Source organism: Indicator indicator, chromosome 30 (assembly GCF_027791375.1).
Source record: "Indicator indicator isolate 239-I01 chromosome 30, UM_Iind_1.1, whole genome shotgun sequence".
Lineage (NCBI taxonomy): Eukaryota > Metazoa > Chordata > Aves > Piciformes > Indicatoridae > Indicator > Indicator indicator.
The window spans coordinates 7,495,228-7,511,107 of NC_072039.1; the positions used below are offsets into that span (position 1 = coordinate 7,495,228).

General features: G+C 40.1%; 1 protein-coding gene across 1 annotated transcript in view; it reads left to right on the forward strand.

Moving 5' to 3' along the window:
- Positions 1–15,880, forward strand: part of GTF2I (general transcription factor IIi) — a 58,562-nt gene that overhangs the window by 13,301 nt on the left and 29,381 nt on the right. Inside the window, 5 exon segments of the mRNA XM_054394572.1 lie at positions 1,360–1,434; positions 5,973–6,032; positions 7,683–7,745; positions 10,271–10,384; positions 10,968–11,171. Of these exon segments, the coding sequence (XP_054250547.1) occupies positions 1,360–1,434; positions 5,973–6,032; positions 7,683–7,745; positions 10,271–10,384; positions 10,968–11,171 (516 nt within the window).

The following is a 15,880-nucleotide window of genomic DNA, read 5'->3' on the forward strand; positions in this document are numbered from 1 at the left end:
TGAAGTGAAAACAAAATCAAAACAGAATGCTGGTACGTTCCACATTTTGCTCTTGTTTGCAAATAAAATGATCACTTTGTGTTTTGAGGGTTTTTTGAGGGCTGAATTCAAGCAAGAATAGGAAGCTCAAAGGACAGAAACAGGAAGAAGCCATCCTTTGTGAGAAGGAAAAACTTTTCTCTCCTTAAAATTATCATCAGCTGTAGATTTTATCAAATATTGAACCTTAGGCAAATGTTTCTGTTTCTGGGAGGAGGAAATTTGTAAAATTTGTAGACTAAAATAATTTATCTTTCTCAATAGTTTTAAGTGGAGAGAAAAAAAAAAAATCCTCTTTTTAATTTTGTTTTACTTGAAAATCATTTTGTTCCTATTACGGAGAGAAAAACTATGTTTATTTGTTAATATTAATAAAATGCAGGAAGGGACAGAATGTCCATCTTCTCCATCTTCTAGCTAAAATGGAAATAAATCAATAATACCAAACCATGTAATTTATCATTTTAAAAATGCCCAAGCATTCCTAAGTTCTCCTGCAAGTGGGAAACGATCCTGCAAGGCTGTGTGATCTGCAGCAGAGCAGTAAGTGTGTGCTGGGAGGTAAAGGCATGAATAATCCCATTAAAGGCAGTGGGATGACAGGTGTGCTTAGAGATAAGCTGGTGGCTATCCCTTTTGTTGGGTTGGGCCACAGTGCTCAGCATTTTGTACAAGAATTCAGTTTTTCTATTCAGCCCAGTGCTTTCCTCTAGTTCTCATTTTGTCAGAATTGTCAGAAAGCATTTTGGGCAGTGCTGTGAAGGCTTCTGGAGGGGATATGTCTCTTCAAGGGAGCCAGGAGCAGATTGAGGACCTTTGGTATTGCTCCAACAGTAGCACAGTTTGATGCAGACTGTATCTAACTTGGCTGTACAGAGCAGTGAGCAGCAGGAGGTATAGGAGAACCTTCAGCACAATGAGTGATAAAATGGGGGTTTTTTTTGCTATGCTAGTGGGCAAAAAGGGAGACCATTAATTATTTTAATTCTTCACATCCACAATAGCATTTGCAAGGATGTCAGTTTTGGAGGGAAGCATTTTATCCTGAATCCCTTCTGACAGTGACCAAACTGATATGTAAAAAGCCAGCAGGTCATTTTGTCATTGTTGGTTTAGCTCAACAATTGTGTAATGTCTCAGCACCTGAAAAATACTTCTTGCTTCTTTGATTGGTTGGGTGTTTTTTTTTTTTCTTTTTTCTTTCTTTTATGTTTTGAATGGAGACCAGCTAGGATCTTGGTAGGTGTTTTGCTTGGTTGGTTTTTGGAAGCTGATTATTATTACTTTTGATATTTGATCCCTTTGTCACTTCTATAGCAGCTTCTTTGGGAATGGCTAAAGTAGCAGTGAAGGAGGAGCCAAAGGATCCTGCATACTATCAATATAGTACTCCAGGTAATGATGCTGCCTTTTCATATCTGTTCATCTCATGAAAGGGTTGATTGCTTGAGTGTTACTCTCTATGTACCTGATTACTTATTCTTGGTCATTAGAGGTGCAATTACAGAGCTCTCTTAGGATACAACATTTCCCTGCTGGCTATCATTTAAGTTACTCTGGAGAATGCCAAAAGAGCTGAAGTATAATTTCAGCATGGCCATATGTGTGTGTGGGCTGAAGGAGAAATTCCTGTCTGTCTTTTGAACTATTTGGGTTTTTTTCTGAGGGTCCAGTATGCAGCCTCTAATTTCAGTAACCTCTTTAAATGGGAAATAAACTGTAATAACACTGCTGTCTACAGCACTGATGAATCTTTCATTTGAAGTTTCAGAAGCTCTTGTAGTGTATGAATCGCTTTGCTTATATGATTTTTATATTTATATATACTCCAAGCAGAACAACATTTGTAAGGTCCACGACTCAAGCTCTGTGCATGTTTGAAGTATCTGAGTTGCTTTGTCTCATCTCTGTATCCAGTTAATGCTACGAGTCAAGCTCATCTAGGAGTGGGGACAAAAAGATATAGTTTATTTCCTTAGGTTGCCATGAACAATAATTAAGATGTTGTGTTTATAAAGGGCAATATAAAATAACTAGAACCCTAAATTTATTATTTCAGCCTATTTGCATTTGTTGTTAGGTTAATTGAGCAATATAGAGGAACACAGGCAAGCTATCACATATCTCTGAAGGACAGCTGCGTGTTCAAAAATGAAGAGCAGAACTGCACATCTTTCATTTTGTAATATTATATTACTGAGATAACATTTCTGTGCATGTTCAGGCACACAGATTCCTGAGATGATTTTCTGATGTGCTTTAGTAACCAACTGCAGGACTGTAGAATCACTATTTTCATACTGGCATGTCTCAAGTGGTGCACAAACACTGTTTGGAGATCTTAACCCTACAGCAGAGCAAAATGTCACCACTCAAGTTCAGAATTGGAAAGGTGAATTCTCTTCTGTCAGGATTACTTTTTCTTCATTATTTGTACACTGCCTAGCCTGAAGGGACAGGAGGGTTTACAGTCACTAAAGACTGTAGTAAAAACAGATACTTTCTTTGAGACTATTTCATTGTTGTTCTTTCCAAAGCCAAGTCCTGCCACCTTTTTGCTTTTCAGCTCCTTGTGGCTTTCTATTTCGTGCATAAAAACAATATCAGAATTTGGCCAACAGCCCAAAGTGTAATCCAACACTATTTAAAGAATGTGTGCTGAAATAATTTCCTTACAATGTAGTGACCCATCATACTGCAGCCTGCTTGAGCTAAAAAATCCCATGCATACAATATGCTTCCATAGTAAAGTCAAGGCATTGTGGACTGGGGGGAAAGCAGCTCTGTGGAGAAGGACCTGGGAGTGCTGGTAGACAAGTTCACCATAAGCTCTTTTCAGTGGTGGCCAGTGACAGAACAAGGGGCAACAGGCACAAACTAGGACACAGGGAGTTCGACTTAAGGAGAAACTTCTTCACTTTGGGGTGCTGAAACACGAGACCAGGCTGCCCAGAGGGATTGTGGAGTTGTTCTGATAGGTGAAGAGCAATATATATCTCTTCCAGATAAAACGGTGCTCAGTGAATAACTTCTCTTTTTTCCTCTTTCAGTGCAGTCTTGCAAACTTCCACTGAAAACAAGACACAACTGAGTTATGTTGGTAGTAGTGATGAGAAGTAGTGGTACCACATCTAGTCGTGAGACCTTCCCCAGAGGAAAGCAGCCTCTCCTTTGTTTCTTCAAGTTGCTACTGCTCAAGCCAAAGGGTTGAACAAAGTGCAGAGAGCTATAAATTCAGGAGTTTTGTGTGGGCATGATGGTGCTATGCAGAGAAGTGAATCTTAGAAGAGTACAGTTATCCTGAGGTGTGTTCCTGAGGACTAACCCAAGTGAGCCCAAGCATTGCCCTTGTAGAGACAAAACAAAGAAGAGGGCTGGGGTCACAGTTCTTGCTGCAAATACCCTACAGCAAAAGCCAGGCTTATCGATTTTTGTGAAGAGAAACAACTTAACTGTGAGAGAACAGCAATGTGCCTGGGGCCTCCTGCAGAATATGATTTAGTGGTGGAATGTCATGGTTATTGTTTCTGTCTGGAGTGTTTGCTTTCTCTCACCAATCTGTAATGCTGACCACAGCGCTGCGTGCGAAATTCTCTCATTAATCACACAGAGGGAAAATTATACCTGTAGGTGGATGTTCTTTTCATCTCTTCTTACCTTGTGGTAGGCTGCAGCGTTTGGATGTCGCCATGAGTTAATACTGAATTACTAAATTTAGAAATAGTTTAGCAGTACACAGTGAGAAGACTGAGAAATGGGGACTTTAGCCATCACAAACTTCATGTGGGTGTTTTGACAGAGTATTAGGGACAGCTTTCCATCAGTGGGCCCTAGCGGTATGGCACTGGGTGTGGGTTTTTTTCCTGTGTCCTAGTCAAATGTGAAGATTGCGCAGTGTTAAGTGTTTTGGGTGGCACCAAAGGGTAGCTGTTCTGGAAGAAAGGTCCAGATTTTGACACAGTAAAAGGTCTGAGCCTCTGCAGGAGGCTAAATCTGCATGACTAAGTCATAGAATCAGAGAATGACAGAACATTAGGGGTTGGAAGGGACCTCAAAAGATCGTGGAATCCAAGCCCCCAGCCAGGGCAGGATCACCTAGAGCAGGTCACATAGGAACACATCCAGGTGGGTTTTGAATGCCTCCAGAGAAGAGACTCCACAAACTCTCTGGGCAGCCCATGCCAGTGTTTTGTAACCCTCACAGTGAAAAAGTTTTTCTTTCTGTTCACATGGAACCTTCTATGCTCCAGCTTGTACCCATTGCCCCTTGAAAAATAGAAGCTGTTGTTTTTAATTGCTGATACACTTACCAACCTGCCTCTAAACAACCACAAATTCTGGAAGGCTGTATGATCTTCTGCAAGTGAACACTGAAATAGTTAACACAGAATAAGTTATCTAAATCCTTCAGTTCCAGTTAGTCTTAGTATAACACCCTTGTATGGGTAGCTGTAAATACCTGTGCTGTAGAGTGATCTGCTCAGTGTGAGGCCATTTGTGCTGTAAGCAGTTCACTCTTTTCCATGTAACTGCAGGAGTGCCAAAGCATTAAGCAGGAGGATTTTAGGGGTGTTAATTTAATCTTTCAACTGTCACTTGGGTGCTGGTTTCTGCCACAGCCTTTGTAAAGCAGTCTCCATATAGCTATCAAAAGAGCTGTTGTGATGAAAAGCAAACAGCCTTGAAGTGTCGTAAATGATTTAATCTCTCTTTAATGTAAGTAGAAATTTTAAAGTCAAAAAGGACTGCCTAGGAATATAAATTTTAACAGGAAAAAAGATTTCACTGATTAAAAATTCATTGGGAAAAAAACCCAAAACATCAACATTGCATGTTTTAAAATTTATTAACACAAGAAAAGAATACCCTGCAGTTGTGCTGAGTCTGTCCTGGGCTGAGTAAGAGCAGAACTAATTCTGTTCAGTGATTTTACTTTTCAGCTCAGTCTCTTCTAAGTAACTGCATGTTCTGCAGTTACCAGCATGCTTGTGCAGACAGTGACTGCTTGTAGCAGTGATACTGCTGATATTTAGGGTAAACACCAAGGATTGGGGATGCAGACCAAAGTCACTGCTAAATCTTGTGTATTGCGTGAGAAGTGCAGAGTAAAAGGCCACACCTGGAGGGAGGAGCAGACAGGACAGATGACCCTGAACTGACTAAGGAGTGATTCTATTCCCTTCCATCTCTACCATACCTGGTATAAAGCTGCGGGGTCACCAGCGTCAAGTTCTTTCTTCCGGTGGTTGATGTCTGAGGACGACTCCTGTCCATTCTGCCTTTGATCCCAATCCATGTATTCCTGAATCCAGTTTCAGAATCCAACTCCTGATTCTAGTTCCCAGCTGCTTCTGAGTCCAGTCTGGCACTTCTGCCGCAGCATCAGTAGTCATGGTGACTCCTGGCCATCAGAGGGCTTGGGTTCAGTATTGGTTTTATATATTTTAATTTTATTGTTGCTATTTTCATTAAAGTAGTTTTAGTTTTCTTTTCCAATCGTTAAGTCTCTCGCCCTTATTCCTTTCATCTTCCCTCTGTGAAGGAGGAGAGGCTGGTAGAGAGTGCCTGTCACTTGTTTAGTGGCTGGCTCAGCCCTAACACTTCAGAATCTCTGTTCATTAGTCTAAGAAATGTAATCCTCTGCCATTATCCTCCCAGCATTTCTATTCTGTTGAGCTGGATGAGTGGAAAATTTATATATATTCTCCATTGTTCACACAGCTTTTCCTATTTCTATTCTGTTGAGCTGGATGAGTGGAAAATTCATATATATTCTTCGTTGTTCACACAGCTTTTTCTAAGTTCAGCATTACAGAAAGTATGAAACAAGCATTTTATGTGTGAAGTTTAGGAGTTATTTGACAAATTCCATTATTGTGGACTGGGAAAATGTGTTTGTGGTGAGACACAATTTGACAGCCATTGTTTCCTAGCAGCCCCTTCGGTAGCATCAGAGCTGGATAAAAGAACTGCTCTTGTGAAAAATTATCCAGGTAAAGCTTTTAGTTGTGTCCTGTTTTGAGCTGGGACAGAAAATATTTTACCCCAAAGGAGTAAATAAAAACACTCGTGCAGAAGTGGAGGTTAAATAGAAATAACAGTTTACAAAAATAAACAAAAGTATAAAAGGTATCAAGGCACAAAGGATATATGCACATACTCAGAATCTGCCTTGGCCCAGCTCTCCGGCTGGGCCCTGAAACAGGCTTCAACCAGCCAAGCCTCCCCTGACACTAAGCCCCTAGTAGGCCCTGGATTAGGTCTCACTGCCCCCCTGCCAAGGTAGGCCTCAGCTATGCAGCGAGAAAATCCCTTGCCAGCAAGGTCTTGCTCCCACACAGCCAAAAAGAGAAAGCAGCAGCTACAGGTCCAGAGCAGAGAGGCGACAGAGAGAGATCTGACCGAGAGATGCAGGATACAGAGGGGAATAACAAATTACAGTATCCTGTGTCCTCCCATTGTGGACTATCTAGTCCTCTGGAGGAATTTATCTCTGTGGTAGGGTGGTTAGTCCTTAACCTACAACAAGTTCTCTTTTTCTCACATCAGTTTTGGAAATGGAATGTATGAGGTTTGCTTTTCAGACTGGGAAAGTATGCTTGTGGTGAGACACGATTTAACAGCCATTCTCTTTGTTTCCTAGCAGCCCCTTCGGTAGCACCAGAGCCGGATAAAAGAACTGCTTTTGTAACAAATTATGCAGGTAGATCTTTTAGTTGTATTTTTCTGAAATGTGTTTTGGAAGTGGAATGTATGAGGTTTGCTTTTCATTCTGGGAAAATGTGTTTGTGGTGAGACACAATTTAGAAGCCATTCTTTTTGTTTCTTAGCAGCCCCATTAGGATCATCACAGCCAGCTAAAAGAGTTGCTCTTGTAAAAATTTACACAGGTAAAGCTTTTAGTTGTATTTTTCTCACGTATGGTTTGGAAATTGAATGTATGAGGTTTGCTATTCAAAGCTTTGCTTCCTTGATTTGAAGTGAAAGTTTAGGGTAATGGATCTTAAACTTCAACAAAAATGAATATTTCAATTGCCTTAATTTTCAGGTGTTCAAGTAGAGAGGCATATAGAAGGGAATCTCATTACTTTCATTTCTAGATTCAAAAAGGAACATCAGATTGATCATTAGTAATTGGTGCAGGTTGAGATGTTTTCCATGAAATTCAGTCTGTTTCATAACTGGTTATAAAGTTTAATAACTATCAAAGGGATGTGTGATCTTTTGGTGCAGATCACTGGTGGTTTTCACTGATTTTCCTTTCCAGTAAGCTTGACAAAATGGTGAAAAACGAAGTGGCAAAACTAATGTGTGCCTGGATTTAAAAGTCCCTAAAGAGGGAGACTCCACAACATCTCTGAGCAACCTGCTCCAGTGCTCTGTTTCTCCTCATGTTAAAATGTCACATCCAGTGCTCCATTTTATACACATTGTTCCTTGTCCTATTACTGGGCATGACAAAAAGGACACTGGCACTTTTATCTGGACACCACTCCTCATATTTATAGACATTAATAAAGTCCCTTCTCATTTGCCAGTTTCTTTGACAAGTGCTAATTTAAATGCAAAATCCTGGAGTGTTTGGTAAAATCTTTTCTGTGTCCGTCATTCATCAGTCCTGTTTTTTTTTATCCCCACTGCAGGTCCCCCCCAGAACACATCTCCTGAAATAAGTCGAGGTCCTGAAGTCGAGGTCACCATTGAGGGTTAGTTCTCCAGTTCTGTGATTTTGGTCCTTTGGGTGTTTTTATGTCCAAAAAGTGTTGTTTTAACAATGCCTATGTTACTTGTTACTGAAAAAACAGGATGATGTGGTAGTGTGGATTTTCTCCCTTCATATTCCCCTCAGCAAACCTCTTCAGGAGCAAGTAAGGATCCTGAGGTCGAGGTCACCTTTGAGGGTTAGTTCTCCCACTCAGTGCTTTTGTTCCATTGGGCATTTTTAATGTCCAAAAAGTGCTATTTTTACAGTCTATACATTACTTCATACTGAAAAAACCCCAGGATGATGTGCTAGTGTTGATTGCAGTTGTGATCTTTCACTGGTTGACGAACATACCTAGTCCAGATTCTTGATAAACCCAGAATACACTGAAGTATATTGGAAATACTGGTCTGGTTTTGAAATTGTGCACAACAGATTCACATCTTTCACTTATTTTTCAAGCATTGGTAATGGAGAATACTCAATATTTAATAACAAGTCATTATTTTAGATTTTTAAAAGAATTTTACAACAGTAAACATGAAGAATATGAATGGTTTGGAAGCACACTATAGTTATACAAAATTTCAGCTGAATGCTTGCTTCTGGGAAGAATTATACCATGACAGAAACTGCGTGTTACAGGTGGTATAAGGGAAGCTTCGATTTATTTTTTCAGTATCAATGAATGTGAGATAGGAACCTTTATATATATACCACCTCTCTTTCTCATCTAAATGGCAGTAAAGTCAGTGTCCATGCTGTTTTCATGCAAAGATGTTGGTTAGAAGTCAGCTATATTTCTTGTATTTCATGTCCTGTAACTGCTTTAAAATTGGTTTTTGCAATGTCTCCTTCTGGAATGGCTAAGACTAGGGCCACCAACTTAGCAATTGAGAAATTAGGCAATGCATTTTAAGACCGGGTTGACACTTGTGGTGTTACTTTTGTCTTTATATAATCCAGCAGTACAATAATTCTTGCATTATCTCAGTGGAAGAGGTGATAAGAGAAGAGTGATTAAGTTCTGTGTTTATGTAAAGGCCTTTACCACAAAAGTAAAATGCTTTGAAAGGTTTTCTCTACCAGAGCAAGTAGCAGTTTTTCCCCCGGTCTCTTTGTATTAAATGAATTTCAGCTACATCCACCACTTTTATCTGGGTTTGAAACAGGGTTTAGCACCTTTAAGCTCTTCAAGATAAAACATAGGTTTTGTTTTAAGACTTCTTAATGAAAGGATACTTCCAATTAGATAAAAAACATAACCTATGTCTACACAATTTATTTCCTGATTTCTTTTGCATGGTCATTTTATGATCATGAGATGTCCAGCTGTGTTTCAGAACACAGTATAGTTTTCCTCAGTACCTTGTGCTGGCTCTTTTAATAAATTTTTTATGCGCAAGCCGATAGCTTTCTAAAGTTACGCAGAAAAGTAATTAATTGTAAAATTTGATGCTTAATAAAGCAGTTCGATACCTATGCTAGAGCTTTGAAATCCAAAGCAGTTCCAACATTGCACATGGGTTCTATGGACATTAAAATTGTGATATTTTTATGTTTCTTTAAGATGATGATGAAGAATACTTACTTCCTAGCAAGAGAACAAAGAACACCGCTTCAGCTAATGGAGCTGCCAGTACTAGGAGAAGAACAAGTAGAGCAGTGAATTCTGGTAAGAGGAAAATTAAAGATTATTTTGCCTTTCTGTTTTATAAAAAGGTCTCAGACAGTTTCACACTGCAGGAATGAGACACAACAGTGCAAGTATGCAGTGAAGAGCCCAGAGCTCCTTGTAGATGTGTTGCAGAAGTATAATCATCCTTATAAGCTGCCTCAGTTGTTCCTCATTATTCCAAGTGACCATCTGGACAGACACTGCAAGTAATTGAGTGAAATAAAAAGAAATCTGGATTTTTGTCCCTTGACTTCTTGGACAAGAAGATTGCATTTACTGAGTGTATTGAGTGATGGCAAACCAGAGGTCATTTTATGATCATGAGATGTCCAGCTGTGTTTCAGAACAGACTGGATTACCAGGAAGAAGTTCTTTCCTATGAGGGTGGTAGAACACTGGAGCAGGTTGCCCAGGGAGGTGGTTGAGGCCCCTTCCCTGGAGATACTCAAGGGGAGGCTCGATGAGGCCCTGGGCAACCTGATCTAGTTGAGGATGTCTCTGCTGACTGCAGGGAGGTCAGACTAGACGACCTTTGGAGATGCCTTCTAGCCTGGACCATTCTGTGATTCTATAATACAATTTTCCATAGGAATTATGGAAGTACCATGTGCTGGCCCTCTTACAGAAATTGTTCCTGCACAGCTCAGTGGCTTTCTGAAGTTATTCAGAAAAATAATTAATTGTAAAATTTGATGCTTATAAAGTACAGTTCAATACTCACATTAGAGCTTTGAAATTCAAAGCCGTTTCAACATCGCACATGAGTTCTCTGGACTTTAAAACTGCAATATTTTTGTTTCTTTAAGATGATGATGATGATGATGGTGGTGATGATGATGATGACGATGATGATGATGATGATGATGAAGAATACTTGCCTCCTAGCAAGAGACGAAGGAACACCAGGTCAGCTAATGGAGCTGCCAGTACTGTGAGAAGGGCAACGAGAACACTGAATTCTGGTAAGAGAAAAATTAAAGATTATTTTCCCTTTCGGTTTTATAAAAATGTCTTAGTTTCACACTGCAGGAGTGAGACACAGCAGTGCAAGTATGCAGTGAAGAGCTCAGGGTTCTTTGTAGATGTATTGCAGAAGTATAATCATCATCATAGGCTACCTCAGTTGTTCCTCATTATTCCAAATGACCATCTGAACAGACACTGCAAGTAGTTGAATGAAATAAAAAGAAATCTGGATTTTTGTCCCTTGACTTCTTGGACAAGAAAATTGCATTTACTGAGTGTACTGAGTGATGACAAACCAGAGGTCATTTTATGATCATGAGATGTCCAGCTACATTTCAAAACACAATGTAGTTTTCCTTAGGAAGTCCAGAATTACCTTGTGCTGACTCTCTTACACAAATTGTTCCTGCACAGCCCAGTGGCTTTCTGAAGTTACTCAGAAAACTAATTAATTGTAAAATTTTATGCTTAATAAAGCACAGTTCAACCTTCATGTGTGAGGTTTGAAATTCAAAGCAGTTCCAACATTGCACATGAGTGCAATGGACTCCAAAACTGTAATATTTTAATTTCTTTAAGGTGATGATGAGGATGATGGTGGTGGTGGTAATTATGATGATGGTGGTGATGATGATGGTGGTGGTGATGATGACGCTGGTGATGATGATGATGGTGATGGTGATGAAGATGAAGAGTACGTGCCTCCTAGCAAGAGAACAAAGAACACTGAGTCAATTAATGAAGCTGCTAAGCCTGGGAGAAGAAGAAGAAACTTCAACTTTGGTAAGATAAAGATGATTTTCCTTTTCTGTTTTATAAAAAAGTATTAGACAGTTTCACACTGCAGGAGTGATACACAACAGTGCAAGAATGCAGTGAAGAGTCCAGAGCTCTTTGTCAATGTTATAGCAGAAGTATAACCATCATCATAGGCTACCTCAGTTGTTCCTCATTATTCCAGGTGATCATCTGAACAGATGCTGCAAGTACTTGAATGAAATAAAAAATAAGTCTGGGTTTTTTCCCATTGACTTCTTGGGCAATAAGATTGAGTTTACTGAGTGTACTGAGTGATGGCAAACCAGAGGTTAAGAGCTTGTTTGGCTGGTCTGTTTTTAGATTTGCTAATGAACCATGAAGCTTGAACAAGAGGAAATGGCCTGAAGTTGTGGCAGGGGAGGTTTAGGTTGGAGATTAGGAAAAATGTCTTTACTGAAAGAGTGGTCAGGCATTGGAACAGGCTGCCCAGGGAGGTGGTAGAGTCACTGTCCCTGGAGATGTTAAAGAAATGTGTGGACTTGACACTTTGGGATGTGGTTTAATGGCCATGGTGGTGTTAGGTTGAAGGTTGGACTTGATTTTATTGTTTCTAACCGAAACAATTCTGTGATTCTAAGATGTGCTGAGTGAAGGCACATTTGGGAAGGTAACCAAATGGCTCTGCTATACCAAGTAGTCTGCCTTGACCCCTGTGGACACTCAAAAATTTGGGATTTTTTTGGTAGTGTTCTTTCATGATGCCTTCTCTAGAGTTCACACTGCAGAAGTGCATCCACACACTGCAGTTATTCTGGCTTAAAGATACTTGCTGGGTGATTTGTTGCAGCCCCATACCTTTCCTTTACTTCTTCTTTTGTTTTGTTTTCTGGCCAGATACCCTACAAATGTGTGTACTTCTGTAAGGTTCTGCAGAATCAGGAACAGGTCCTTTCACACAGTATTTGAGATGTTTATTAGGAAGGCTGGGTTTTGACATCAGTTGAAAAATCCCCATGGAACTTCTTCTGACATCTGTTTTGTGTGAAACATGTCATTTGATGCTAATTTCAGTGAAAATGGATAAAACATTGTGGAGAGCTCTACTCTTACAAGGTTACTAATACTAATAGGCATGTAGCATAAGTTAGTTTTGGTTGGATCAGGAAGAACATAATGACAACATTAAGTTGAGGAGAAGACTGAGCAGGAAATACTGCAGAAGCTTGCTAGAATGTTTTGCTTAGTAGAAAACAACATCCAAGCTTGGCAGGCCTGCAGTGTTTGAAAAGAATAAACAGTGAGATTGAGTAAACATAAGAGAGCAAAGGTAATGAATTATTACCTTGATAAAAGGTAAAAGTAGGATACAAATGATAAAGCTTTGAGTTGTTTGCAATGCTGAAATACCAGTTAAAAACATTTCATGGCTCATCTGCTCACTTCTGAGTTGACTTTGTAGGTTAGCTCTCTGGGCTGTTCCCAAGGAACCTTTGCTCTTAACCACCTGCTGCACCGTTAGATTGCAGTGTTTTGCAGCACTGAATCACAGAATGTTAGAGGTTGGAAGGGATCTTGGAAGATTGTCCAGTCCAACCCCCCTGCCAGAGCAGGATCACCTAGGCCAGGTCACACAGAAAGCAGCTCATGTGTTATTCAGAGATCTTTATTCCTGGGCTTCCTAAATTGTATCAAGGTTATCACCCCTTCCATTCACAGTTAATGCTGACCTGCAGAAAGTGAGATTTCTCTATGGCATTGCAGGGTCTGGTTAAACAGCAAATGAATTTGAGAAGCTTTGGAGAAATAAACTTCATTTGCTGTAATGGGAAAAAGAGCAACCGTTGGTAGTTGCAGTGCTACTGTTTGGATGGTTCAGAAGACATTGCACGTTTGTCTAGTGAAGTCTAAGATAACTGGACAGCAGAAATGAGTGGTTTAATTTTATCATTCACAGCTGCAGAATGACAAAGGCACATGCACTCAGAGGCCTGCAAAGGAGATATAGATGCATGAGAGAGAAATCTCATCTGATAAGCACTTTCAGTATTTTACATAAGAGTGATGAGATCCAGATGTTTGATAGCTGTGAGTCGGAGAGACTTCCTGTATGTCTTGATGGAGTCTGAGATCAGGTACCCCAAGTGGCCTGAGAAACTGGGTGAATCATGATCTGTGCCCTTAGCGTTCGTGGAAACAGGAAAACAAAGTGGAAAACATAATAATTGTAACCAGGGGGAGGAACAAAACGTGTCTGCTAAAATGCTTGATAGAAATTGATAATCTTTGGGAAGGGAGGTTGGATTTCCAAAATATTTCTGAACCAACTATTTAAGGTTAAAAATATCTTTGCTGGCAGGATCTGATATTGTCAGTAAAAATCTTTTCGCTCAGCATTTTATTTTTTTGCTTTCTTAGAGATTTTATCAAAAGCTCAGGAGATTCAAATTGTGACTTGCAGTTGTGTCATGCCATTTTAGTGGGGGAAAAAAAAAGTCTCTTTAGCTGTAATCTCACTATGACAGTGATGGAAGGTGTATATAGGAGTTTCTTTTCCCTGTTATGACATCCTGCAGCATGCTTGGAGTAGCTGTGTGTTTGCCATTTTATTTCTCCATGGAGTACTGTGTGGTGTGTTGATGGGAATGGGATTGTGCTGGGTACCTGAGCATCGTTTTCCGTGCACTGTAGGTTGCCCCTACTGTAGTGGGTGTTATATGGAGCATGTCCCTGGGTGCAGAGAATGGGGTAAATTGAAGGGACTGGATGGAATGGGGAAGTTGTCAGCATTGTTGTTTAACTGGGACAGTGTTTCCCCTGTATCAGGAAACCACCACTTACCTTGGTGCTTAGACAGGAAAACTAAACTATTTTGCAGAGAGTGACTGCCAGGACAGTATCAGCTCAGCCTTGTGGTAGGTCTTCAGCTTTGAAGCATAAGCACAAACTGTGTGACAGAAGAATGTCTTCCACAGTGATTGGTCTGATTCAAAGGGTTAATAATTGTAACAAGCTGATTATAACTCCTGCCAGTTACCTGATAACCCCTCTGAATTTTGAAATATCTCTGTGGCCTTGCTTGACAATTTACTCAGCACATAAAGTAGCTAAGAAGCAGTGTGCTGATCAAGATGTGAGCCAGTTTATGGTTGATCTTTTTCTTTTCCAATTGCCTCTTCTCTGTAACCACCATTCCAAGTATACATGCCTGTGTTGTGGTGTATTTGATTAGTAATCCCTGAAGTGTTTCCATTGGAGAGAGAGGGGCATGAAAGTATCTGCCTGAGAAGATCCACGTGGAATATTTGGCCAGTACTTGTGAGGTTTGATGACTAAGAAAAATGAAGCCTTGACAGCTTAATGGCTCGTGTAGGAGCACTGGTGAGCATGCTAACAAGTGGAGGGAGACCAGGCTGGTTGGGAGCAGCTTCTTCTAAAATAGCAGCAACAACCAGTGTTCAGAATAGTATTATTTATATACTTTTATGTGGTTGATTTGTAATGTGCTGTGACATTCTTTCTAGAGGAGGTATTTGCTGACTGGCCCAGAGCTTGATGAACTGAGGGGGGGTCTCAACTCTGTGCCACTTTCCCCTGAGCTGCAATCTGGAACCACACAGGTGCCTTTCAGAACCCTTGTCCTGGGACTGTCCATGTGTGTTCACCAGCTCAGTTGAGTAAAGAGGGTTTTCCCTTTAGGCCAGTAAGTTCTCACTTTATTTTTCAGGCTCTTACTGGTAAAGCTGCTGTTAACCTCTTATTCTGTAGGTCAACAAAATATGCAGTTAATGGTTGTGCTGGAATCAGAGAGAGCTTCTGCTGGCTATACTTCTGCAGTTAAAGGGGGAAATAGTACAAGCTTGAAATGACACAGGGAGTTCAAGACATGTTTATCAGCTAAGCAGCTGTGCACTACAGGGTAGCAGTGAAAAGGGTAGCAGAAGCAGTTCTATAAATTTATCCACAAGGATTTTATTTCCACATATAAAGAGGTTAATTGATGCAGGTGATACACCAGGTAACTAGAATGAAGAATTTATACGTGGACACAAGGCAGCAAGCCAAAACATCCTTACCCCTCTAAACAAGATCTTCTTGCCCACATCTGAAGCACACTGTTCTATTGATACCCATGAAATTACATTTGAAAAAATGTGAGCTTAAACATGGCAACCAAAGCTGTGTACCTTGCTCTGAGAATGAATGTTCAACCCCCTTTTGATACAGACTCAAAATTCAGTCTCTTGTTTGAGACAAGAATTTCTTTGACAACTGGAAGTGTAATAGCTTGACTGGCCTCATTTTTATGACCTCTGTAAGCTATTAGATTCAAGTCTTCAAGTAAGTACACTTGCTTATTAAATCATTCTTAAAACGCCAGATAGCATCTGGTACCATCTACAAAAGAGTTGTGGCATTTTCCTAAAAGCATTGAGATGGTACAAAAAGCTGTGAAAATGTGTGCTCTCTGTCACAGGCAAGAACTTAGATGTTAAAATTCTGCCATTTAATCCAGCTCTCCATGGAATACATGGTTGGATTTGGATAACTTCTGTCTTGCAGCCTGCATCTTCTTTCAGAAACAGGATTTATGGGGATGTTTTGCAACATCAGGTCTTAGAGAAATATTGGATTAAAGTAGAGGTTGGCATGATGCCTCCTGACCCAGATACTTATACAAATTTGCACCAAAACAACTTCATGTACTTGCTATAAGCTTAATTAAGCTTTTCAGT